We start from the raw sequence: 26,255 nt of genomic DNA, 5'->3' as shown, positions 1-26,255 counted from the left end.
TGATGGGATCTGCACTGTATAGTAACACCCAGCACAGGTCAGGGGGCTGAGCACTTCACTTGCTCCACACACTCACTGGTGCAGTTTTGCACTCTGTCAGTGGCCACTTGCCCCCACAGCTTCAGACACTGTTGGAGAATCATTATCTCCAGCAGAGACAAGTCTGCACCAGTTGCATTCCTCTCCATGTTACACAGTCCCTTATCAGCTTTCCACCAGGCTTTTTACCTCAGGCTATGCTCCAGGTTTGTACAATACTTTTTTCACATTATGAAAGCCCCATTCTGAAGTGTCACACATGGTGGCTCTTGAGTCCACAGTGGTGGCTCTTAGGACACAGACGAGATCTGGCAGCTGCCTGTGCCACTTGGAGGTTGGGTCTGGGCTCCATTTTTGTCTCTGAGCAATTCAGAAGTAGCTGTTCCTGCCATACTCTAGCTGGGCTTCTTGAGGAGGATGCAGAGCACCTGCCCCTGCTCTGCCCTGGGTTTGGCTCACCCTTCCCTAGGGAAGGGGACAACAGGTGAGAGCAGGACCCTGCCTAGGAAATGCCATAAACAGGGATTTCAAACCATCTCACAAGGCAGATTTTCTGTGCCCAAGTGTTTCCAAACTTGGAAACACTGATCATCACTGATTCAAAGGAAATCCTAAATACTTCATATGACTCCCAGGGAGGATTAAAAGGGGATGGAGGGGCAAACACATGGTGATAATTTCATCTTTGTCCTTCCTCTCCCTGCTGTTCTGTGGCTGCTTTTGCCCTTCCCTTCTCTGACCAGGGGCTGGGTAAGGAGAGCTGCTGGATGGAGAAATTTTTTCCTCTGGATGGGAGAGGGTGCCCAGCTCCTATAAAGTCAGTAATGGGCTTCCAGGGAGCAGCTCCTGCTTTGCTGTGGCAGATCTGTGCTGTGGAGGTGTTTTATGTGGAGGTGTTTTGTGGGATGGGCTGTAGCTCTTCTCTCACAAACATGCACCCATACAAAGGACCTCCTGTTATTTTGCATCCTGTTAAGTGGAAGGTATTTTCATGATGCTAATGCCACATTTACATGGAATGGGCAGCTCTGAACTCATTAACCTTTGCTTATGAGTCTGAATTAGGGATGAGGTAGTTACATGTTATCATTAGCATTTGTTCATTATTCTTTATGTATATGAACATGGTCTTTGCTGGACAAAAGGGCCCTGTTAGACAGGAGCTGCAGCATCGACAAAAGGTCACATTACTGACTCACAAAGGGATAGAAAATCCTATACCATTATTTTTAATTCTGAAATATCATAAGTTGCTTCTGTGCTCATCTTTCTTGCGTCACCCGAGGCTGTGGGTTTATTCCTGGGTCAAGTGGTCACAAAAGGTAGGGCCCAGTGACATAAAAGCAGCTGTGCTCATTATTAAGGGAGGAAACTTCAAATTCTTACTGTTATTCTTATGCAAAGTAAATGGTTAGAGAGGAACATAACTGCTGTTTTCAGGGACTTATCAGAAAGTTTTTTTGACAAATCTTTATAGTGGACATACCACAGCTGAATTCTTCCCTGAAGGGCAGAGTATATTTATAAATGTGATGATAATTTTCTGAGTAAATTTATGTGAGTTGTCACTATTAGCTTATGTGAAGGGTTAAATTTATTATTACAGGCTAGAGATAGGCCAAAGACAGCTGAAGGAGAAAGACCCCTGTCCCCAAGAATCCTTTGGCTTAGCTAGCCTGTAAGAATTCTCCAGCCAAGCAGGAGAAGCAGGAGCATGGATCAGTGTAGGGCCTGAGAACACAGAGAACAGTGTCAGAGACAGATGAATGAGGTCACTGCACAAATCTTGGATGGCATTACAGAAATTGGTGAGTCTTACCTGTGTTAACTCAACTTAATACTCATAGCTTGGGACAACATAGGTCTTGTAAACAAAACTCCAGTGATTCAACTGTTACTTCAGTAGCTGAACTACTGCAGACTTAGCTCATTATTTTATACTGGAAGTGGTGTTTAAGAGAAAAGAAAAAAATACAGAAAAACAGCAGATCTGACTGCATCTATTGGATTTTTATTTTGTGCTTATCACCTTAGTGTTTTTCACAAACAGCAACTATGTTTGGAACATAGATAGAGCTGTACAAAAGTCCCAGAGTTATTGTTGTCCTGTTCTTAACTCAGAAACTTGCTCTTATCTCATGAAAAGGTTTTGTGCTGTTTGAGTACAGAACAGCGTCTGTAGCTCATTTATGTTCAGAAATATCTGTATGCCTTAAAAACCTAATTTATGAGTACATCACATTTTGATTTGCAAAGTGACATTAATTGCTGCTGTAGTTACTTGTGCCAGAGGCACCTGAATATTTTTCCTTGGGTCTGTACTTTCTTCCACTGTTCATTTTGAGTGGAAAGCGTCCTTCTGGGAGGGATTTGAGCGGTACAAGAATGTGGCATTTGAACTGGGATGATTAGCTTTGAAGAGGGCAGTGAATGCGGTTTCCCGGGCGGCGCTGCCCGCGGTGACAGTGGCCAGCGCAGCCCTCGGTGTGCCTGCCGGCATTGACGTCAGCCAGAGCTGAGAAATTAGCTGAGGCCCGCAGGGAAAATGGGCAGAGAAGAACCATATAATTCCCCAATGCAGCACAACCAAGATATTTCTCTTTTTGTATTTTAGTCTAGCAGCAAGACCTGTAATGCTTTGCATTCAGATTTGGATTCAGAGGAAAGGTTGCCAAAAATAGAGCAGTTAAATGTCAACATTAATGGTATCACAGCAGTAAAATATTTCTCACAGCAAGATGCCTGGCTTATAGCTATTATTCACTAGTTGCCTCCTTGTTTTTAGGCAAAAATACAGTTTGTCCTCTAGTCTCAAGCCGCCCAGGCTTATTTGGACCAGGAATTTGTGAGCACAAGCAGCATGTGAGCACAGTCCCAGAGCTGCATGTGCTAATGCAGGGCCAACCCCTTCTTCACATGCATTACTCTGCCACAAAGTGGCTAACAAATGAAACTTCCAATTAGTGCCACAAGCAAGCCACAAGTGTTTTGAGGCAGGGACTGCTATTTGCTCCCCTGGTACAACACCTGGCACTGCTGGGTTCTGCCAGTGGTGCAGCATTTAGGAGCCTCTGCACCACAAACAGAGGCCAGCTGGTTATGCTGGGGCCTCACCTTCCTCATCGCAGAAGATTTTGCAGGCAGTGTTTTTTTCTTAAAAGTCTTAAATTAGTTCTTTGCAATTTAATAACCAATACCTACTTGTATCCCATGTACAATCCAGAATACATGTAGTGCCACCAGGCTGAATTCAGGACTGAAAGTCCTTTATCTGATCCTTTGTTTGCTTGTGGACTTTTGCAGGTAACCACCCAAACCCATATGGACTATTCACTTAAGAGTTGGACTCAATGATTCTTGTAGGTCCCTTCCAATTCAGAGTGTTTTCTGGGAAAAAAAAAAAAAAAAAGCCATGTTAATCTTCCTCAGAGGAGTTCTGTGTTGAGACTTAAATAAGGAATGTAGGTAGTTAGAAAATATAATGTACTGTTTAGGCATTCAGCCTGTTTTATATATCTATTTATTTATTGCATTTATATACTGCTCTGTAATCTCATCTGTAGAGACAAAATTTGTTATAGCCTCAGCTAAAGAGCTTTGAAACTCAACATCCATCTGGAGCAGAGATACGGGGTTTTTATTTCTGGAGAAAATAGATTAAGTGTTGAAATCTGTCTGAGGGGAATAATTGGGCTTTAAATGGGACTGAAGGAAAGCCACAGCAAAAATAAAGATCAGCCCCAACCCAACAGATGTGAAACGACTTCATTCAAAAGGTTGGATAGGTTGAGTTCCAATTCATCTTTTTAACCGTGAACTTCTGTGTTCTTTCTCCTTCCTCTGCCTACTTTGGGGGTTTATTTCAGTGCTATTTGCCACCCATATTGGTGCCAAAACCCTTTACAGACACGAGGATGTGTGTATTTTATGATGCCTTACAGACCTGTGATCAAACTGCCTCCCGGGGCAGGATCCCAGGTGTGTTGTGGCAGCTGGCAGAGTCCAGCCGTGCTGGTGCTCACCTGTATTTAGGAGCAGCACACACTCACTCAGCTCCCTGCCCAGGTGTGGAGCATTCTGCAGTCCAGGAGTGCCACGGGCTGTGTTGCTGCTCAGATTGCCATCTTTTGACGTGATTGCTTTTCTCTGCTTCCAGGAGAGAAATACGAGCTGCACGCAGGAACAGAGTCCACTCCCAGTGTGGTAGTGCACGTTTGTGACAGCGACATGGAAGAAGATGAGGACCCAAAGAATTCTCCAAAGCCAAAAATTATTCAAACTCGACGCCCCGGTGTGCCACCGCCTGTATCTAACTGAGCCGCTCCGGCAGAGGCAGCACTTCTCTCTCCTCCAGCACAGCTCTTGATTTTTATTTGCTTTGTTCTGTTGAAAGGCAGCCCTTGCCTTCTGAGCACCGGGACATTAAGGTCATTGAAACCCCTTCACAGTAATCAAGCCTCTGTAACAAAAGGGCTAGGAAAAAAGTCTTTGTAACCATATCACACACCAACTAATAGATCTAGCTGGAAAGGACAAAACAAGGCTGAGAAACAAGGGAGGGTTTCAGTCTGAGGATCTTTTCACAGCTATAATTTGCATGCTGAAACATCACTACCAGAGAGATTCGGGTGGGAATTAGGCCAATGTCAGGCTTGATATTCAAACTCCCAGGATTGCTACTGCCCTTCATGAAGCAGCCTTCTCCTCTACCCTCCTCACTTCCCAACAGACCTTAGTCTTTCCCCTTTTCCCTTTTTTTAAGGGGGTAGGTGTGTTATTTTTACTCTACTAGCAGCTTGGTGACCTTTGCACCCCGTGGAATTTTCTGTAAGGAATACTATCTTTGCAACATTTTCAGAAATAACAGAAAACGACCCTCTTCCAGCAACAGCTGTAGAGAACAGCTGTAGAGAAATGGTGGCAGGGATGTGAGATGGAGCTTTCTGGGATGAGGGGAGAGGCAGCATCTTCTTGAGGGTCTGGTCACTCCTCCTCTCTGGGGAGAAGGGAGCCAGAATATCAGCAGGGATTGTCAGTTTATCTTCTGTCAAGGGATGAGTGGTGCTTCTCTCTGGGTCTGTGGAAGAGGAGCTGACTGACTGCTCATGTAAGATGGGATTCCTTGCTCTCTGTCATAGCTGTACGTTCCAGTAACATTACAGGCTGAATCCTTTCCTAGTGGTGTGGTGAATAGCCCTGAAATTGTTAGTAATTACTTGCACATCTCTAATATTCAGCCCTTTTCCCTTCCCACGTCCTGTGCTTCAAAACCCTTTTTGAGCTGTATACAGTTTGGGTTTGTGGAGGTGAGCAGAGGTTATTTGAAATTGTTTTGGTTTTTTTTTCTCTTTTTTTTAGGCCAAAGAAAACAGGACCATAATTACACACTTGAAATTAGACTGCATGCAACTGAATCCCCTTTTTTCACCCCATCCTGCATGTTTCTTTCACTTGCAATATATACTGGGTTACAAAAACTGTTCTGTGTTTGCATCATGGCTGACAGCAGACAGATCCTGGATTCCCTGTCTGGCAGACCTTCCATGATGATTTATTTTTTTAATGCATACTTGTCATTTTGAGAACATATTTTCTAGACATTTGAGCTCAGATTTTGCATATATTTAAGCATGCGCTTAATTTATGCACATGAGTAGTTCCACTGAAATTAATACTGCAGAAACTGAGCGTATGTATAAGGTATGGTGGGATTTTTAAGCTAATTAGCTGCAGCTGTACTCCCCAAAGTGATTATAAAATGGCACAGTGAGCTTCCATGGTTTAAAATCCTTTACAGCTTAAAATAAGTAAATACATCTTGGAAGCTTATTCTAGGATCTGAAAAGTCAGCTCAGGTTCTGTAATCAAGATTTTTGTCATAAAACCTAATGATCTGGTTTCTGAGGGAGGGTTCCATCACACCCTTAATTAGCAGTGATGCTACAAGGCTTCAGCAGAGTCAGGTCCCCCTTGCAGGGGTCCTGGCTCAGCAGCACTTCCAGGACAAAGGCGTGTTGCTCTGTCAGTGAGGACAGGAGATGGCATTCCCAAAGTGCATGGTGAGGACATCTGGGAATGAGGACTTGCCATTCTCTAGTAGTTCAGGCTCTGACCACCAGGCCCCTGGTATTCCTGATGAGATGTAGTTCTTTACTCAGCACTCAGCGCATTTCTGTAATGTGATAATTGTTACTGCATTATGGGCATCGTTGTGTGCATGATACACTGATACAATACTGCTCATTAAATACAGCAGAGACTGAACAGAAAATGGAGCTTTAGTGTCTTTATGATATCTGTGTAAAGGTTCCTTAAAGTAACTCCTTAGAGGTGCCACTTCAATTATTTTTTCAGTGATACATTGAAAATCGATTTAAGGAAACAAACTGTCACTCACAGGCCTAGGAATGTATCCTGTTGAAAGCAGCTTCTTAGGCCTGAAACTATATTCCAAGAGTAACACCACTGGCTTTTTTGAGAACACACTGATGTCCATGGGGTTTAGTTTAGCCCAGTACAAACAGGGACAGTAATATTTAAACATGTAAATGATCAGATATCATTGCAATGGATTTTTTTACAGGCAAGACCATAGGAGGCCAAATCTTGTCCTTGTATCCATGTCCTCATACTTTGGAGAGGTGTGGTTCTGAACTAAGTACTTTGGCCTCAAAGGATGTAAAACTACACTACAAATTAAAGCACTGGACCTTAAATGTTCTTTCCTCAAAGTGCATTTTCAAGCAGATTTAAAACGAGGCCCTGTTCAGTTACTACTCTGTGCTTTGTAAAGCTGTGTGGTGCTACCCAAGAGGCAGCAGGACACAGCTCATTGCTTGAAGCACTGAAATAGAAACACAATTACAAACCTGGAAATTCAAAGCAGCCTCTATGGTCAAAGCTTATAGATCACCTGTATGTGATAAAATAATGTCATATTAAAAAAATAAAAAGGAAAAAAAGAAAAAGAGTGTTTCATGTACTATGAAATAATGTCCCTATCATCAAAGTATCAGCATTTGTGGCTCTTGAGAGAAGCTAGTGTTTTACTAAAGGCTGGTTCTTGCCTAACATGGAAATAATAGTTCTTTCAAAAAATTCTGACTATCTGGAAGGGGAATTGTCCTATTCAGTAAATCACAGGCAGAACCCCTACTCATTTGAGTGGGAATTTGCTTTTCTGTAGCTTTTCTGAGGTCAGCCACTCTGACTTGCACTTCTCCCAGGGTGTCAGGGGTTCTCTCCTGCTGGAACCCTGGAAGAATGGAGCCTCAGTGTTACACTGTGGCTCCTGGGACACAGTGGCACAGCTCACATCCTTTTAATTTCCTCCCCAAAGCAGGAGCTGGAGGGAGCAGATGGAGGGGATCCCTGGGGGCTCTCATAGGTGGACATGGCTCCTGCTCCTCTTTGGAAATTAAAAGAAGGAAATCAGGGGAGTACAGCTGCTGCTTCTGTTGCCTGCTGCCTGCTTGTCCTTTCTGACCTCTTCAGAAATGAAACTGACATTTTAATGACTTCCTCCCTATGATTTAAAGCATGAAAAAATTTCCAGTGCATGGAGAAAGGCTATTTTGGAATCAGCTCTTTTGGGACAAAGCAACAAGTAATTTCTGTGGCCTTGATTTTTGTAATTAAGACAAGATGTGCAAACTCCCCACTTCCTAACACACACAAACACACTCCAGTAAACTTTGTTTTCAGCCAAGAAAATATGGCAAGAGCATCTCTTCCTCAACTATAGCAAGACCACAGCCATAGTTATTGCAAAGTGTTTTAGGTTATAAAAATTCTCCCCATGCATAAATTTTGTAGTGCTTATTTGATCCTAAATTGGGTAAGAGGGATGGGTTGGTTTTATTTTGGTATTTCCCTTCGCCCCCCCCGCCCCCCCCCATCCTATTCAGCAACACTGTAAAAGCTTTCAGCTTTTACAAAAATACAGATTGCTGTTTGTATTGAGGAATGGACTGAACTCCTGGCAGGATGCAATTCCAGTGGTTTGTCTGAGCACTGTCACAGATGCCATGAGCATTTCCACTGTATTGTACATAACTTTTGAAATATTCTATTTAGTCATATTTTATAGGAGTATTAAAAAGCTACTGGCTAATTAATCACTTTTACACTTGTATAATTCAGAGCTTAGTTTAAAATAATAAATATGGCAAACAGTATTTTTGTGTTCTGCTTGCACTGGCATTTGGAAAAGCAACATTTAAAGAGTTAACCTATATCAATAAACTGAGTAGTGTGGTGTCTATCCCTGGTAGAACTGAAAATGCTTAAATGTGTGACATAGGCCAAACTCTGTTTCAGTAGCAATTAAGGGGAGAGCAGCCTTCTTGTTGGCAGGATATGCCATGTTCCATTTTAAGCTGCTGCAGTTTCACAGTCATGTGAACTTGCTCTGGTTTGCTGTGGATTTGGCTCGGTGTGCACAGAAAAAGCTGCAGTGCAGTCCCTGGTGAGCAAAAGCTCAGCATGTCCCAGACCCCTGATGGGGCTCTCTCTCTGAGCTTTTATAATCATGGGTGATGCTGTGGCCATGAGTGCTTGGACAAGGAACATGGCATCCTGCTGCCAGCCAGGCTGGGGAAAGAGTTCTGTTAAGATTCATTATTACAAAAATGAAACGAATCGTTGACTCTTGCATCAGATTGTGCTGGGTCTTGCAAAGGACTGGAAACTGGGAGATGAGTTTGCTGATAACTGTCCTGTGAAATTCTGATACTGAATTGCTCAAATCTGGATTTGAAAAAATGATTTGTTTTTCTGTGTGCCTGGCATAAAAAACTTCCTTTCTCAAAGGATGATTGTTCATGATTCTGAAAATTAGATCTACTTAAGAAGTCTCACTGGAGAAGTAAACTCTGAGCTCTTTAATTCCTTTGGAAAGGACAGACCTTAACCTCTGTGTTTCAATTAGAAAAACTAGTCATAGTGAACTTCTGGGGTTCTTTTCACCTCTTTTAGAGGTGAAAGGCAGGAGGCCTAGTTTATTCTTCACTTTGAGCACCAAAAGAGCTTCCCCCACCACAGTGAGTTTCTTCATCCACCCAACTGAAATGCTGTTAGTGACATGTCGGCTGTGGCTCTTCCATCGTGCTTGGCACTGGACACAGCACTGGGAAATGAGCTTCAGGGCTTCAGCTGTGGATGGCAGAGAGCTGTGTGTCCCAGAGGATCACACTGATCACAGTCACAACACTTTCAGATCCTCTAAAGAATATTTACTGAATTTATTTTTGGTCCTTTTTTAGTGGCAAACACTTCAGCACTAAACTTTTTGCCATTTTCTCTCACATACCAGTGTGAACGTAAGACCTTTGCATTTTCTTGATTCCCTTTTGCCTAAGAAATGACTTTTAGTTCTGGTTTATCAAAAAGCAAAACTAGGTATGGATTAAAATCACAGTCAGACCCTCATTTATACTCAGCATCATGCAGTGCTCTTGAATAATAATGAGTTACACTAGGAAAAACCCAAACACTGCTTTTCCTGGTTTAACCCATCTTCTGGGGGAGTACAGCAGCTTTCAATATTCTGGGCTTCTCTTAAAAATAGATGTTTTTATAACAGTAGCCGTGTTCTTTTTTTGAATACATGTAGAATGCAGCATCCAGGGGTAAAAGGACAAAGGAGGAAGTGTTGTAAAAGCTCTTTCTCACAGGACTATTTGAAGTGTGGAGTATATTTGCTTTGGCTTGGAAGGGAGAGAAGCCAGCACTGTTAGAGGCAGAACAGCAGCAGCACTCTGGATGGAAGGGCAGGAACCCTGAAAGCCCCTACTGCTCAGAAATGCTCAGAAAGATTTAAAAAAACAGTCTGAATTCTCCCCTTCTGTCAGTTTGTTCAGTAACTACACAGATTCTGGGGCTGCAGCAAGAGTGATCTTAATTTAGGATTGTGTCCTGATGCCACAGCTACAGAGCTTAAATAGGGACATTTGTTAGGGAGATTCTTGCTGGAGTAAGGCTAGGTAAGCTGTGGAGTGTGAGCAGCCTTGAAGTTAATGAAAAATGAAGATATTCAGAACCTTAAAACAGACTTCAGGATTCAGATCCATCTACCCTAGAGCTGTATTAAGGGCCCATTTGAATCAGGGGCTTCCTCACTCACAACATGAAGAGAATCCAGCAAGAAGGATTTAACTTCTCTATTATTCTCACCAGAAAATCAGCCTTCTTTTAACAAATTATTGTAACTGATCATATATGTAGTGCAAGAAAGTTGTGTCTACATTAGTGTCACACAGATGTGTTCTCTTCATGGTTGGGTTAATGAAGGTAAATGTTTTGAATTCATTTTAGAGCAGAGTTCTTGTACAGACTTCTGACAGAAATGCCATCTGTAAGGACTGGTGGATCCTTAAGTGTCAGTTTGGCAAGTTGTCCTACTGTGGGTAGCTGCAGAAATATTTCGTGTATGTTGTTGTAGATTTAAAAGCATTGCTCATGGTTTCATTCAAGTGTCTGCATTTCTGACACGGATGTGACATATCTGTATATATTATAAATCAATACTATTTTTAACCACATATTTTGTACAAATATTCACATTAGCTCTGTACTTCAATGAAAATCTATTATGGTATTAAACATTTTGGTGGAATTAGCAAACTCCTTGTCTGTGCTTTGTTTTCATTTCATATCAGTGTTAAGCAGCTGAGCCATTTCTGGCATCCAAGGCAAATATCATTTCCAGCTATTCCTGTTGTTCCTTAAATCCAGGTGCACCTGTACCCTCTAGTGACTGATCTCAGCCACTGCAGAAGCTCCCAACACCTTCCAGATCTGAGTAAGAGCCCACAATCAAACCTGAACCAACAGTAAATGTGAACACAGTTTTTTTCTAGCTAATGAGTAACAGCGTGGGACAACACATTACTGTTGAGAGACATCCAGCAATAGATTTCAATACACATAGGTGCAGTTTTATAAAAACTTTTTGCTTTTTTCCCTTTGTCCAAAGTTTGTGGTAGCGTTCACAGCCAGGAATCAGATGACGAACTTTGTCCTACAGGTGCAGAACAGCCACATCCACACAGGTTCTACCAGGCACTGCAGCAATGTGATTCTCCAGGCTTGGACTAGCTCAGCCCCACACCTGTAATAGGACAGCAGTAATGAAGGCAGAGAAAAAAGACATTAAAAAAACAATTAAAAGAGCCCTGTCCCCTTGTACAATCCCTGGTGGTAGGGTGAAGGGGAGAAAGGTATCACATATATGTGTATATATGTGTATATCAGGACAGTGAATATATAAATAATATAAATATAAATATAAATATAAATATAAATATAAATATAAATATAAATATAAATATAAATATAAATATAAATATAAGGTTTTTTTTCACCAGATAGGCAGTGTCAACTATAAAGTGATTAATAGGCATCATGTTTGATTCTGTGATTTTATATGGGTGGACTTGACGATCCTCAAGGTCTCTTCCAACCTTGACAATTCTGTGATTCTGTGTTCCCATGCACTAGTAAGAGGATAATGTTTTGTACACTGCCATGAATTGGGGTGGGGCTTGTGTACATACACAGGACACGGACTTTGGACTCACACGTAACACAGATCCTCAACTAGGGAAGGTGGGAAACCTAGCTTGGATTTTTGTCCAGTTCAGCAGTTTAGATTCTAGTGAGATGCGGAAGGAAAAATTCTTTTTCATTCCAGGACATAGCTGTGGGTCTGGACATGAAAAGGTGGGGAAAAGCATCTGCTGGGAAGCAGATGGAAAATTTAAAGCCTCAGAACACAAGAGAAAAAAAGGCTGATAGAAAAACAACAGAATCAAAACCATTTTAAAATTATTTTTCATTGAAGAAGCACTTCCAGAGATCCAGAGAATGAATTTTACTCCTTGTTTTTACAGTCAGGTGACAACTGAGCCAGTCCTGCCCGAGCTCTATCTCTATTTAATTTCGATTTGATGTATGACATGCAACAACACCCTCACAACCTGTGTCTCCCCCTTGGCACCTCACAAGGGCTGTGCCGGGGAGCCGCTCCAAACCCCACCCGAGCTCACCTCACCTGTGGCTGAACCAGCCACGGGTGCCCAGGTGTGTGAGAAGGCCAATGGCTCCTGGGCTGTGCCAGCCATGTATGGCAGCAGGGCCAGGGCAGGGACTGTCCCCTGTCCTCTGGTGAGGTCACCTCAGGGGCCGTGTCCAGTTCTGGGATCTTCAGTTCAGGAAGGAATTGAGGGGCTGGAGCTGTCCAGGGAAGGGAATGGAGCTGGGGAAGGGGCTGGAGCCCCAGGAGAGGCTGAGGGAGCTGGGAAAGGGTCTCAGCCTGGAGAAAAGGGGGATCAGGGGGAACCTTGTGGCTCTGCACAACTCCTGACAGGAGGGGACAGCCAGGGGGAGTCCGGCTCTGCTTCAGAGAACAGGGACAGGATGAGAGAAATGGCCTCAAGCTGAGCCAGGAGAGGTTTCGACTGGACATTAAGAATTTCTTCACAGAAATGATGACTAGACACTGGAATAAGCTCCCGAGGGAAGCGGTGGAGTCACCTTGGAGGTGTTTAAGGAAAGACTGGACACGGCACGGAGGGCCCCGGTTCCGCTGAGCCGGTGGAGCTCGGTCACAGGCTGGATCTGTGATCTCAGCGCTCTTTCCCCACCCCGAAGCCGCCGTGCCTCCGTAATTCCGTGTCCCCCGCCGCCGGGCCCGCCCCGCACGCTGTGACGGCGCCGGGGCCGCTGCGGGCCGGGCCGGGCCGGAGCCGCGGCTCCGCGGCCCCTCAGGTACCGGGGCTGGGGCTGGGGGTGCCCGCGGCTCCGCGGCCCCTCAGGTACCGGGGCTGGGGCTGGGGGTGCCCGCGGCTCCGCGGCCCCTCAGGTAACGGGGCTCGGGGTTCCCGCGGCTCCGCGGCCCCTCAGGTACCGGGGCTGGGGCTGGGGGTGCCCGCGGCTCCGCGGCCCCTCAGGTAACGGGGCTGGAGCTGGGGGTGCCCGCGGCTCCGCGGCCCCTCAGGTACCGGGGCTGGGGCTGGGGGTGCCCGCGGCTCCGCGGCCCCTCAGGTACCGGGGCTGGGGCTGGGGGTGCCCGCGGCTCCGCGGCCCCTCAGGTAACGGGGCTCGGGGTTCCCGCGGCTCCGCGGCTCCTCAGGTACCGGGGCTGGGGCTGGGGGTGCCCGCGGCTCCGCGGCCCCTCAGGTACCGGGGCTCGGGGTGCCCGCGGTTCCGCGGCCCCTCAGGTAACGGGGCTCGGGGTTCCCGCGGCTCCGCGGCTCCTCAGGTACCGGGGCTGGGGCTGGGGGTGCCCGCGGCTCCGCGGCCGCTCAGGTACCGGGGCTGGGGCTGGGGGTGCCCGCGGCTCCGCGGCCCCTCAGGTAACGGGGCTGGAGCTGGGGGTGCCCGCGGCTCCGCGGCCCCTCAGGTACCGGGGCTGGGGCTGGGGGTGCCCGCGGCTCCGCGGCCCCTCAGGTACCGGGGCTGGGGCTGGGGGTGCCCGCGGCTCCGCGGCCCCTCAGGTAACGGGGCTCGGGGTTCCCGCGGCTCCGCGGCTCCTCAGGTACCGGGGCTGGGGCTGGGGGTGCCCGCGGCTCCGCGGCCCCTCAGGTACCGGGGCTCGGGGTGCCCGCGGTTCCGCGGCCCCTCAGGTAACGGGGCTCGGGGTTCCCGCGGCTCCGCGGCTCCTCAGGTACCGGGGCTGGGGCTGGGGGTGCCCGCGGCTCCGCGGCCCCTCAGGTACCGGGGCTCGGGGCTGCGTGCGGGGAGTGGCCCCCGCGCTCGGCCTTCGCCCGGGCTCAGCTCCCGCGGCCGCCCAGGGACCCCGCGGCGCTTCTCGCTCTGTCCTGTCCGTCCGTGTGTCCGTGCGGCAGCTCCTGCCCTCGGCAGGCCGCTGCGTTCGTCCCTACAGAGCCTCTCGCGTCCCCAGAGTTTTGCGGTGCCGAATTCTGCACTGACCAGGGTCAATAGATGTGCTTAGGCTGTATCCGGGGAAGAGCAGTGTGAGAAGGCCTTGGGGAAAAAAACCAAACCACCCGCCATATATTATTTATTGAGAGTGTGCAGTTAAGGAATTGGAATAATAGAATTATAGATCATGCTGAGATCATTAGTCGTGTAAAATTCAGAAGTAGAGACTTCACTTGAGAGGGCTTCAATCCATACTTGTCCCTCCCCAGCAGGGGAATTTATGGGCTGTGTCTAATTTGGCAGCTGGGATTCTGTGAACACAACACTGTGTTGTCCCTTCGTCCTTCAGGTTCAGCTGGAAAAATCCCCCATCAGGTGGATCTGAGGTAATCTGTAGCCTTTGGGTCTGTTTTGTTTGCTGAAAGGGGAATTACATCTCTGGAATGTCAGTTTGTTCTTAGCAGAACTCAAGGCCTGGATTTTAATTCCAAGAGAGACAGAAGTTTGGAGTAACATTTGACTGCCTGCAAATCACAGAATCCTAGAATCACAGAGTGCTTTGGGTTGAAAGGTACCTTAAAGCTCATCTCATTCCAAGCCTCTGCCGTGGGCAGGGACAGATTTCACCAGCCCAGGTTGTTCCAAGCCCTGTCCAACTTGGCCTTGGACACTTCCAGGGATGGGGTAACCACAGATCTCATCCATTGTTGAAGTGGTACCCAGATGCTTGTTGTACTATAACTTCTTATATTCAGTAGGATATTTATGTACCCTGAATATTAAAATGGATTTATTGGTTGCAAATTCACTGTTTTCCAGCTGAATTTCAGTGGTGATTGAGTCCCAGAGGATTGCTGAAAAATGGGAACCTAAAGAGAACTGTGAGAAATGTTGGTACAGCCCACTCTCAGGATTGGATTGAGCAATATCTGGTCTTGTGGTTAAATTATGATGTTGAGCAAAAAGTGGGAAATATTAGCATGAGATTATAGGTCAGTTACAGACAGAGAAGTTCTGTGTGTGGGTTCTTACAGGGATCTTGCTTTGAGTAGAAATCTGAGTTTTAAACAAGAAATTGTTTGGGAAGAACAGAAGGAAACTGGGTCAGGGAGCATAAGCCAATACAATGTGAAATTATGTGTCATATTTTGTCAGATAAGGACATAATAAGGGCTGTTAGATGAGGAATATCTGTCATAGCTAGGAGCAGTCAAAATCCTCAAGTCTTATGATCAGAATTAGGGTCACAGAACACTTTGGGTTGGAAGAGACCTTAAAGCTCATGTTATTGCAACCTTCTGCCAGGGACAGGGACACCTTCCACGAGACTGGGTTGCTCAGAGCCCTGTACAACCTGGCCTTGGACACTTCCATGCATGGGGCAGCCACAGCTTCTGTATGCCAGGGCCTCACTCCCTCACTGTAAATAATCTCTTCCTAGTATGTAATCTAACCCTGCCTTCTGTCAGCCATTCCCCTTGTCCTCTCACTGCATGCTTTTGTAAAATACATCTTAGAGTATATAAGTACATAAGGAATATTTTAGCCACTCAATCTTAAAACTAAGTTATGACTTTGACAACTTCTGTCTCTGCTCAACAGATGCCATGATGCCTCAGAAGAGGGGACAGGTACCTTCCAGAATAGCCATGAGCAGTTATTGGAAAGTCCTGGGAATTTTCTTACTCTTTCTTCAAAGTGCACTGTCTCTCCAGCCAGCCCAGCCCAGAGTACTGCTGGTGTCCTTTGATGGGTTTCGATGGGATTACATCTACAGAGTGTCCACTCCCAATTTCCACTATGCCATGAAGAACGGGGTGCACGTCAGGCAGGTCACAAATGTGTTCATAACCAAGACCTACCCCAACCACTACACGCTGGTGACTGGGCTCTATGCAGAGAGCCACGGCATCATCGCTAACGAGATGTACGACCCCGTCCTGAACGAAACCTTCTCCCTGAACAAAATGAACACCCACAACTCCAAGTTCTGGGAAGAGGCCAGCCCAATATGGGTGACAAACCAGAGGGAAGGACACAAATCTGGTGCTGCTATGTGGCCTGGGACAGATGTGAAGATACATGGAGTCTTGCCTACACATTACATGCCCTACAATGAATCTGTTCCCTTTGAAGAGAGGGTAGCGAAGCTCATTGACTGGTTTACATCAGAAGAAGCCATAAACTTTGGTCTCCTGTACTGGGAGCAGCCTGATGAGATGGGCCACTTGCTGGGCCCAGAAAACCCACTTATGGGAGCGATAATCAGTGACATTGACAGAAAACTGGGATATCTCATTTCTGAACTGAAGAAGGCGAAGCTGTGGGACGTGATAAATGTCATAGTCACAAGTGATCACGGAATGTCACAGTCGTCCTCAGAAAGGCTCATTGAGCTTGATCAGTATGTGAGCAGAGAGCTCTATGAAGTCATTGACCACTCCCCTACAGTGGCCATTTTGCCAAAAGAAGGTAGGAGCTACAGCAGTAACATTCCCTGAGGAGGTACTTGAGTATCCAAACTTTATAGTTGGTGGTAGCAGCACTGATGGCAGTAGGACATCAGCTTTGAACAAGGAGTACTTGCACGATCCCTTTGTTCTTTTTGCAGGCTCTGTCAAAAGCCTGGATTAACTTTCAGAAAAGAAAAGGGAACAAATCTGTTTGCTGTTGACTACTATTGCTAAGGATCCTTTAGTCCTTGTGAGAAGTAAGATAATCTAATGGCATTATCAAGGCTGAATGGTGCTCTAGATAGATAACACCTGAATGTTACATATCTTGCCTTTCATCAAGATGCTGTAGCCATAGTGGAAGAATTATATTTCTAACTCAAACAGTAAACTGAGAACAGATGGGGATCTTTGATAAAAAGAAAGCCTGTGTTGGCTATTTGATTAGCTGCCAGCTATTGTAGTTCACTCGAGGTTTTTTTCCCCGTCATGCTGAGCAGCCAGCCAGTTACATTCATACTATTTTTATTGAAATAAAGATGAGCAAGAACAATGTTGGAGTTGAAATCTGAAATCTGGTTGCAGTCACTGAAAGGTTGCTGAGGTGTCAGGTGTAAGTTTAGTGTCACTAATGCATCTGCTCTTTATTTTGATGATCAAGTACTGTAAACTACTTGTTGCAAAAGTGTTAACCTGGAAAGTAACATCCCTGCCCACACAAAAAAAGTGCTAATTTGGAAGTTGTCTGGAAAGATGTCTGAAAGGTTTTTTAAGAATTCTGTAACATTTGCATCACTAATGGATAGACAGCACTCTGTATTTAATGCCCAAGCAAGGAGAGTATTTTGCAGAATGAAGTGACCTGTAAGTGCATGAACAAATGTATCTTGTAATTTTTAATTTGGAGAATACTCCAGACTAAAATGTGAGTATGCCCAAACTGAGGTGTCTGCTACCTGAGCACAGTCAGGTCCTGCAGCTGGGTGCTGTTTCTCCCTTTGGTGATAAAAGAGCCAAGTTTGGGAGCTTCATCCCCATAGAGGCAAACAGATTGCCCAAGATGTTCTCATTAGCAAATAGAGAAACTGTAAAAGTAAACTTTAGTGCTGAAACCTCCCTAATGCAGTAAAGGAGAATTTAAAGATGTGTAACTCCTGTCTGCTAAATGCTAAAAGAAACTGTATCTCTGCTGCAATTAGATGACAGAATAGTAAAAAAGCCATTTTGGTGGATTTCAGAGACAGCTTGGATTTGATTTTGCCCAGAGATTCAGGTATTTATTACACTAGCAATAAATAAAAATTAGTTTTGAGCACAGATAAAAATTCTTTTCTTCTCTGGTACTAGATGTGTTTTTTATTACAATACAATGAGTTTCACTGTCAGTTTAGGTATGAGCTAATATATGCTTAAGTACATGACACTGATTCTTCACCTGTTATTCAGTCTGTCTTTCTTAAACCAAGGGAATGGAAAAACTTAATGAGATTGAGAAAAAGTTTGAATGCTTAAAAATGCAGCAATTTCTTTTAACTCTTTGACTGTCTGTTGCTTCCCCAAGAGATGGATTAAAGCCAGTATTTAACCATACTGGTGTATTAAGTGTGTATGGGGAGCTAATTAGATAAAGAAGGTACCTGTACCACAGCTGGTGATGCTGGCCTTTTTCTTGCATTTATTATAAATATATTAATTCAAATAATTAGGGTAAAATCAAGTTTGGTATATTTGGGGCTTCTCTTCCCTGCCATTCTATATAGAAAGCTGGCATAGCAAAACTAACTTTATTACTAATATATTCCTAGAAATGCTGCATTACAGTCCCTCTTCTTGTTGCTGTAACTATCTCTGATACCTTTGCTTTTGCTGTCTCATCTTAACCTTTGGTTTTTTTTCTTAATTTAGTGATTCTTTTTTTAGGTGCCAGTTTCAGATAAGAAACATTAATCTCTTTCCTTCAGAATGTATATACTAATGTATTTTCCTTCAGAATTTCTGTACTGGATTCTAGGAACTGAGGGGGAAAAGGAAGATGGTTTCTTTAGAAGCATTGGCCACTTTCTCCCATACTTTTTTCACTGATACCCATTCAAAACTCCATGGATACTGGAAATGGCAGTCTGAAAGGGGCTTGCAGACACACTGTGCATTCAGCACAAATACCTACCTGAGTCACAGAGCTGAGGGATTTGGTGTGTCACAGGAGTCTGTTGTGTGTGCTCCATGGCACTCAATAGGAATCTGGCTGTAAGTGGAGGTGGGGGATGAAGACATTTGGTCAGATGTCAATTCCTGAACTTGCTTTTGTTCCTGGCTGTCTGTTCTGGTTCCTCCATTCTGTGCACGTTCTATTCCAGCCAGCTTCACCAACCGGTTTTGGCTTTTACTGGAAAGGCAAGCTCAGAAACTGGAAATAAATAAAGGCTTGGGGGTGGAAAATGCCTATTTATTCAGTGTGAGTAGAGCTCTTGAGGGTTTGCACTCACTGTGACTAGGGAAGGGAAAGGAGCAGGCACTGGGAATACAGAGGAGTAGCTCATGCTGTTGGCTGTTAGTGAATAATAAAGGAAAGCAACAAACCCTTTAAAATAGATGAAAAGTGTCACTTGTTGTCACAGCCAGATAGGTGACAGAATTTGGCCTGAAAGCAGCCATTACCTCACAAACAGGTTTAGGAGCTGTCTTCTTGCTTTCAGGCTTTGCATGGAGCTAGGACAGTTTGGTTCCTTTTCCAGGACTCAACTAAATGCTTTCTAATTCATTCCTGTGAGAAGCTTACATTCTGATAACTGTGAAATTAGGGTGGGTTTTTTTTTCTAAAATTAGCAAGGCAAGTTATTGCTTGGGAACAGGCTGTAAAGTCTGGTATTAAAGGGGATCTTACTGTGACTGAGGCTCTGTATTTCTCATGGGAACTTCTGTGCCCACACTGTTGTCTCTTACAGTTACAATTCATTTCTGGGGAAGTGCATTTTGCCCTCTGCTTTCAGCTGTATTTTAACTACTGACAAGTTCAGTAAACACACTGGTATGTTTAATTTTTGTCTTTTCTCTCTTTTGTTCGTTTGAAGGCAAACTGGAAGAAGTATATGAAGCTTTGGCCAATGCTCATCCCAACATGACTGTATATAAAAAGGAGCAGATTCCAGATAGATTTCATTACAAACACAACATTAAAATTCAGCCCATCTTAGCAGTGGCTGATAAAGGATGGGAAATTGTACATAACAAGACTGATGGTTTTCTCAGTAAGTATTCTGTCTTTATAGTGTTTTGCTGTATCTTCCAAGGCAGGGACCTTTTGTGGTACTTTCTCTCCTAGTATCAACACCCAATGTTCATCTGTAATTTTTTTTTTAAGGCTGGGAGGGAAAACGAAAGTGTGTGAAATTTATAATTTTTTCCCTTGATGGGATGGGAAGCACCCTACTGTTAGTTAGGTGCTAGTAAGTGCAGTAACTGCACTTACTAGTTTTTTTAACATAAAACTTACTGAGATAAGATCAATTACATGTTTTAGTGGCCCCATACTTGAGATCTTTCAGGATGTAGCAAAGCAACAAGCACTTCCTGAGAGATTAAAAAGGAAAGTTGTAACTGAATTAACTGAATGTGTTGAGTAAAGGGTGAATAGGGTTGTTTCATCATGTTTTGCTTACTTACTTGAGAAGGGTTGGGCTGGCTTGGAAGATAAAAGAACATTTTCTGAAAGTTCTCAGCTTGTGTGGGTGCTACATTTAGAGTAACCTCATTCTATTGCTACAAAGAGTCTTTGGATGTTGTGTTACTGCACACCAGTGATTTTATTTGCCTTGGGGAAAAAAAAGGCATTCTAGGTGATTTGGATTTTCAAGTTCCTCACCTGCAGTTTTGAGATTTTTTATAGGTAGCACAGAGACACCTAAGATATGGTCAATTCTTACATTTCTAATTGAGAACCTTTTGAACTTTGCTGCTGGTTATGAACCTGAAGAGTGCTACCAGCAAGACTTAACATGATTTTTAGTAACTGCTGAAAGCACCTTCTTGTGACTGTGCATTTTACATGTTCCCAGTTTTTTAATGCCCCTGTCAGGAATGGGCACTGGACACCCACTAGTGAGTTCTTCTTCCTTGTTGAGGAGTTGATGGTGCACAAAATTGGACAAAATGTCAAAGTGTCTTCCTGGAGTCACACAGACAGTCTGACTCTACATGTTTTTTTAAATTCTCTCTAGTAGATCTGGACCAGTTGCAAAGTTGGAGCTTTTCCTTGAGGAAAATCAAGGAAGTTTCGGTGTACATAGTGTGCCATTGACAATGCTGTTACTGCCATATGAGCTCACTTTTTCCCCCTCTTTGTTAAATTGTGCTCTCCATTGTGGGCTTTTTAGGTATTTCCTCTTTGTAGTTCTGAGACTTGGTATTTGCTAGGAGACATTTGTGCTGTCAATCAAAACAATTCTTCTAAGCCTCTCTGAGGATGCCTCTGCCTTTTCTGCATTCTGCTAATTCGAGGAAAATGTTCAATGCTTGTTTTGCAACATTGGGATATTGACCTTTATCTATCTTTTATTTCTAGTTGGTAATCATGGATATGACAACACTATACCAGAAATGCATCCCATTTTTTTGGCAGTTGGGCCTGCTTTCAGAAAGAATGCCACCAAACAATTCATGAATGCTACGGACTTGTACCCCTTACTGTGCCATCTGCTTGGCATCAACCCACTGCCCAACAATGGCTCCTTAAATGCTGTGAAGGATATACTTGTTGAGAGAGTTCCTGGAGCCCGTGGAGCAGATTCCTACTCCACTGTTATAGGAGTCTTCCTGGGCAGCTTGCTTGTTCTGGTTTTTACTGCAGTTTTTGTTAAGCATTTTGTCCTCGCCCAAGCAAATTCCATGCAAATCCAACACACTGAAGCTGCCCAGCCACTGCTGCAAGATTAATAACACCTGGATTATTTCCTGTTTGAGGCTTAAAACAAGCTTATACAAAGAAAATAAACAATGGATCAGCAGGAATATGTGGAGTGAAGGGAGATGGATGCTGATCCATTGGTACTCTGGGGCATGTACAGACCAAGGATGGAGAGAGAGCATGATCCTGTTTCACCCTGCAGCCACTTCATCCTCCAGGGCTTGAAGATATCTTAGGTAAACCTGGGAAGCTCTGTGTGTATGTAGACCTCTAGTGACAATAGGCCTCAAATACCTTATTATGGCTGTTTTTAGGGAAATAACATCAACTGCAGTGCACTTCACAGACTATTAAATGGTGATTTAATTTCCCACCCTCGTTTTTGTTTTATTTTTCGAGGGGTTTTTTGAGTGTCTTTGATTTTAACAAGTCACTGAATGGTACTAAACTTCTTTGTTAGTATATTTCTTCCCTGCCCAAGGAAGCTTTTGCATGGATCACCATTACAGATAACTTGGTGGGTTAAATCCTGCAAGAAAGAACATTATTATTCAGCTAGGTCATGCAGTGCTAGTTGTCTAAGTTTAGAGTTACATATATTTCTTCAAATTACTGTGTCAACTGTAGCCCCAACATGCAAATCTTAAGTGGTATTGCCTTTAGCAATCAGCATTAAACTGCTTGACTCTTAATGTTGTAAAAATTTATTCAAGTAAATACAGATTTTTACCACATTTCAGGTAAATGTAGGTCTTTGCTTTTTTCTATTTCCTATACACTGCACTAAATTTTCTAGGAGTTCCATGCAGCTAGCAGGATAAAGACACATACAAGCACCACACCTGTATATTTCTATTTCTGTGGTACTAAAGGAGGTGAACAAGTTGAGGAACAAGGATGCTCAGGCTGGTTTCAGAGTGTTGTCAGGCTTGTCCCTGGTCTGCTACTGGGGATTGTGAGTCTGACTTGTGTCTTGTGCTTTATCTGCTCTGTCTGGGTGGGCCTTGGAATGGGATGATCAGGATTACACACACAGTTTAAAGGGCAGCTCTATAAATCTTAAGCCATATATCCATATAGCCTCTTATATCTAAAAAGCACACTTTAATAACAAAAGAAAAGGTGTAAGACTGGAGTTTATTTTTCCAGAGGAAAGCCTCTGTCAGGGAGAAATATTAATTCTGTATCAACAAAGGTACATATTCTCATTCTTTTGTGTGTGGCAATAAATCTTCTTGCTAGTCTAGTTGTGAGGGGTTTTGTGAGCTCACTTAAATGGTGAGAATCTGCTGACTAAAGTTTGTATGAAAAACGTTCTGAAGTGAGAAAAGTTGTCTATTGTCAGACTTCTCCCCTTCTCCTGTGAGATGATAGTATTTCTTAGCACTGTGTTGCTGAGTACAATGCCCGAAGGAGAAAGAAACTTCCAAAATTAGTGCAGAAGTAGCAGCCCCGGGTATTTTTAAATGCAATTTATGTTTATATCCACAGCACCCAGCAGAGGGCAAGGATGGAACACCTCAGCTTTGGATGGGCTCTGCCAAACCAAGGGCGTGACTGACAGTCAGTACTGCATGGGGAGGGCTGGGATACAAAATCCCTTTTGCTGGGCTAAATTCCAGACTTAATGAAGATCTGTTGTGTTCCTCAGTGATGGCAGGGACACTTGCTTAGCACCAAGCTGTCTTGCAGACAGATGTGGGCATTTCCAGAGGGCACATTTGGGTGCAGCAAATGCTTCAGAGGGAAGGCAAAGAAATAGCCCAACTGAAGGGTTATGCTGAAAGTTCAGCTGTGATAGTAGCTTTGGGAAGGTAGGGAAAATGCAGGTCTGTTGGAAGAGAGCCCTTGATTTGGGGGATGGATGCATATGAAATTCTGTGAACTCCAGCTGACTCAGTGCTTTTCCTGTGCTGTGAACTGCCTTGTTTTCCTGCATTGCCATTTCCTTTAGAAAACACTGAAGGAGAAGGTCTGTGAGGCTGATTCTTAGTGCAGCTGGCCAATAGCTGTGCCTGAAGTTGAATTTGCTGGCACAGGTAAAACTGAGTGTTGCAGGGGCTCCAGCTGAGCCAGCACACCACTAACGTGTTCACAGCAGTTTTCAGGGATCAGTGAAGTCTGAGCACAAAACCCCAACCTGAGTTGGTACTAATCCCTCCCCTACCCACCTTCCAAAAAGTGGATGGCACACAGCAAACTGATGCACTGAGTCCACCTTTCCTTGCTTATTTGCAGCTTAAAAATTAATTGTAGCACAAATGTATTGTGTGTTTAAAGGAAGGTCTGCAAGCTTTGATAAGGCAATAACAGTGACAATTGTCATAATAATGCCATAACCCTCACCTGTAGCTTCTGCACTTTGGAACAAGTTGCTTCAGTAGAAATTCTTCTTGTTGCAGTGATTTCATAGCAGTGATCGTGGCAGATGTGAAAATTACTGGGTTGTAATCTCAGAGCTTTTCATTAAACCCTACTTTAATTGTGGCAAGTGTAGTTCTATCATCAGCCAAAGTGACACTTGATTTTAAGGAGGGGGCAAAGTTTCAGTGTTGATCAGTCATTTGGGACTTAGATTTACCTTCCTAAATAAGCAGCAAGGATAGAGCAGTAGGTTTCCCCCAACAAATGGTTTGGAAACAATAATACTCAGAATAGGCTGGGGACATGAACGTGAAAATTGTTGATGTCATTGTTCTGTATTGCACTGTGAGGCCCATCTTTGAGGAGGGCAAAATAACACTTTGTTTAAAAAAAAAAAAAATAAGAAGGGAATCTTGTAGCACTTGGATATTTCAGATTAGGGTCAAACATTTCCTTTATTCTTAGGTGTATTTGCAGGTACCTCTTGGGTAGTTCCTTGTTAGGGCATTTGCCCAACTGTTTTAAGTTGCTGGGTATGAGCTTAATGAAATTGAAAGCACAGATGATGCCACTGGAGAAAAATAGCTTTGTCTCTGATGTGATGTCAGACACCTTTTTAGGTGGGAGGGGGGACATGGGGTTTGGTTTCTGTGTATATGATACAATTTATGATGTACAAACAAGTTTATTGGAAAGAGAATTTAAGTACACCGTGTACTGCTTGTAACTTAAACTTGGAAACCGAGAATGATGCATGATGTGTTTCATTACTGACCTGTGGAACATACAAATGTCAAATGTTTTCTTTGTTTCTTCTTGTTTGGAAACGCTGAAGTTAAAATACATCTTTGCTATAATGCTGTCAAGCATGGAGTGCTGGCTTCATTTAAAACACTTCTGGAAAACAAACTTGAACTGGGGTAGATGACTGAGGGAGAATGGTTTCAACTTGTATGCATCTCAGATATTCCTTGGACTCTGCAATGTGTATGCCTTTGTTAAAAATAACTGGAAGTGTGATGGAACTTTGGAATTTTAGGTCACAGTTCTTATATAACAGACTTCTTGTTTCCCAGCTTGCTGCCATATATGGAAAAAACAGCTATCAGTTACCAATATTGGGAATCCAGTTTCTTTTACTGAAAAAAAACCACCTTTCAGACTTTCTTGATCAAGAGCTGCAGTAGTGCTGCTACAAGAAATCAGATTCATTAAATCACTTATCTTAGAAAAGACCTTTAAGATCACCCAGTCCAACCATTAACCCAGAATTGCCAAGCCTGCTGTAAGATGAAATGTTGTGCAAACTGACTTTTCATACAATCAGAGTAATTTGGGTTGGAGGGGACCTTAAAGATCAGCTCATTTCAACCCCCCTGCCCCCCTGACCACTGTCAGAAGTGTGAACAGCACAATCTTGACCTGCATGTGGTCAGGGACAAATGTGCTGTGGTTGGATCCTGGTGTTTTGTAAAATGGAAATTTAACAGGCTTACTTCTCAGTCTTCTTTCCTGCTTAAATAATGCCATGGGATGCTGTGCTGACCATATCTGTGCTGGTGTAAAAACTTTTCATGGCATGTTTGCCCTACAGTAAAGGTGATATAAGCATTTATTAGGTAGTAAACTATAAAAACTGTTGCAAACACATGAAAATGATAAATTCAATAGCAGTATCAGCCTTTCCATAATGAAATCCTAATCTGAATCCTAATGACAAACCTGTATTTCTGTTTTTTTGCAATAAAAGATGCTACCATGCATATTAGCATAAACATCTGTCCCTGTGGTCTGGTCCTTGGAGATACACAAAGTTGGTTTATTTCCACAGGCAGCGTGTAGGCAGCAAGTTAATGAAAGCAGTGTTTCAGAGCTGTAGTCAGGTGAAAGCAGCTCAATTCTGGAGCTGTTCCATGCCCAAAAAGCATGGAACCCCAGAGGGAGAATGTTTTAGGGCTGCTCTACCCAGTGTGGAGAGTTCCTGTGTGGAGGCAGTCAAGGTAACAAAACATGAGCCTCCAGTGCTGGGAAGTGTCACTAAATATCCCCTATTCCCCTCTAAACTGCAAAGCCTGTTAAGGGCTGGGAACTTCCCCTGAATTAACCTGCCCTGCGTGACCATTGCTGAGTTGTGTCTATTTAGCAAGTCATTAAATGCTGCCACAAATGCACAAATGCTGCTGTCCCTTTATCTCAGCCTTGAGGAAGCACAAGCCACAGCTTTGCTGTTCTTGTTCTGAACTGGCAGCCCAAAAGGAAATCAGCCACTGGCTTTCATGAGAAGTACTTCATACATGCTAGAATGAAGCAGTGGATGTCTTGTGTCATGTTTAAGGCTCTATTGTTAAAAATAATAATTCTTAAATAAATCAACTGCATGTCTTAAAAACAGAAAGATGTCTTTTCTAGATTCTCTTGATTTGTACATCAGTATGAAACTGGATGTACAAGAGCTATTGTGAAACCCTTTGTGCCAGGAAGAACACTCAGCACTCTTACAGACCACACCACATCTTTGGATATGAAAATAATCAGCACTGCAACTGGAATATAGTTTATCCTACTTAACATCTAAATTTCCTCTTTAAACTCTTTCCACAGTAGCCATTGTC

General features: G+C 43.9%; 2 protein-coding genes across 4 annotated transcripts in view; both read left to right on the top strand.

Moving 5' to 3' along the window:
* Positions 1-10,662, top strand: part of RCAN2 (regulator of calcineurin 2) — a 76,071-nt gene extending 65,409 nt beyond the window's left edge. Inside the window, 1 exon segment of the mRNA XM_056488889.1 lies at positions 4,196-10,662. Within this exon segment, the coding sequence (XP_056344864.1) occupies positions 4,196-4,356 (161 nt within the window). The 3' untranslated portion in view covers positions 4,357-10,662.
* Positions 10,663-12,341: 1,679 nt separating this feature from the next.
* Positions 12,342-25,418, top strand: ENPP5 (ectonucleotide pyrophosphatase/phosphodiesterase family member 5). 3 transcript variants are annotated; one of them, XM_056488885.1, is made up of 4 exons: positions 12,342-12,807; positions 15,526-16,395; positions 19,448-19,624; positions 20,938-25,418. In XM_056488885.1, exons 2-4 carry the CDS (start codon positions 15,531-15,533, stop codon positions 21,306-21,308), a joined length of 1,413 nt encoding a protein of 470 aa, XP_056344860.1. In that variant the 5' UTR covers positions 12,342-12,807; positions 15,526-15,530; the 3' UTR covers positions 21,309-25,418. The 3 variants fall into 3 exon arrangements, with proteins under 3 accessions (XP_056344860.1, XP_056344861.1, XP_056344859.1); XM_056488886.1 differs by lacking the exon at positions 12,342-12,807 and adding an exon at positions 13,663-13,752; XM_056488884.1 differs by lacking the exon at positions 12,342-12,807 and adding an exon at positions 13,873-14,494.
* Positions 25,419-26,255: the final 837 nt, after the last annotated feature.

Source organism: Oenanthe melanoleuca, chromosome 3 (genome assembly GCF_029582105.1).
Source record: "Oenanthe melanoleuca isolate GR-GAL-2019-014 chromosome 3, OMel1.0, whole genome shotgun sequence".
In the NCBI taxonomy this organism is placed as follows: Eukaryota; Metazoa; Chordata; class Aves; order Passeriformes; family Muscicapidae; genus Oenanthe; species Oenanthe melanoleuca.
The sequence above is the reverse complement of the archived record's forward strand: the minus strand, read 5'-3'. Positions and strand labels throughout refer to the sequence as shown.

Excerpts from the sequence above, each read along its gene's own strand:
- ENPP5 (XM_056488885.1), top strand. The coding sequence starts at position 15,531 with ATGATGCCTCAGAAGAGGGGACAGGTACCTTCCAGAATAGCCATGAGC. Across the intron at positions 16,396-19,447 it reads GGCCATTTTGCCAAAAGAAG|GCAAACTGGAAGAAGTATAT; the intron begins GTAGGAGCTACA and ends GTTCGTTTGAAG. Across the intron at positions 19,625-20,937 it reads CAAGACTGATGGTTTTCTCA|TTGGTAATCATGGATATGAC; the intron begins GTAAGTATTCTG and ends TTTTATTTCTAG.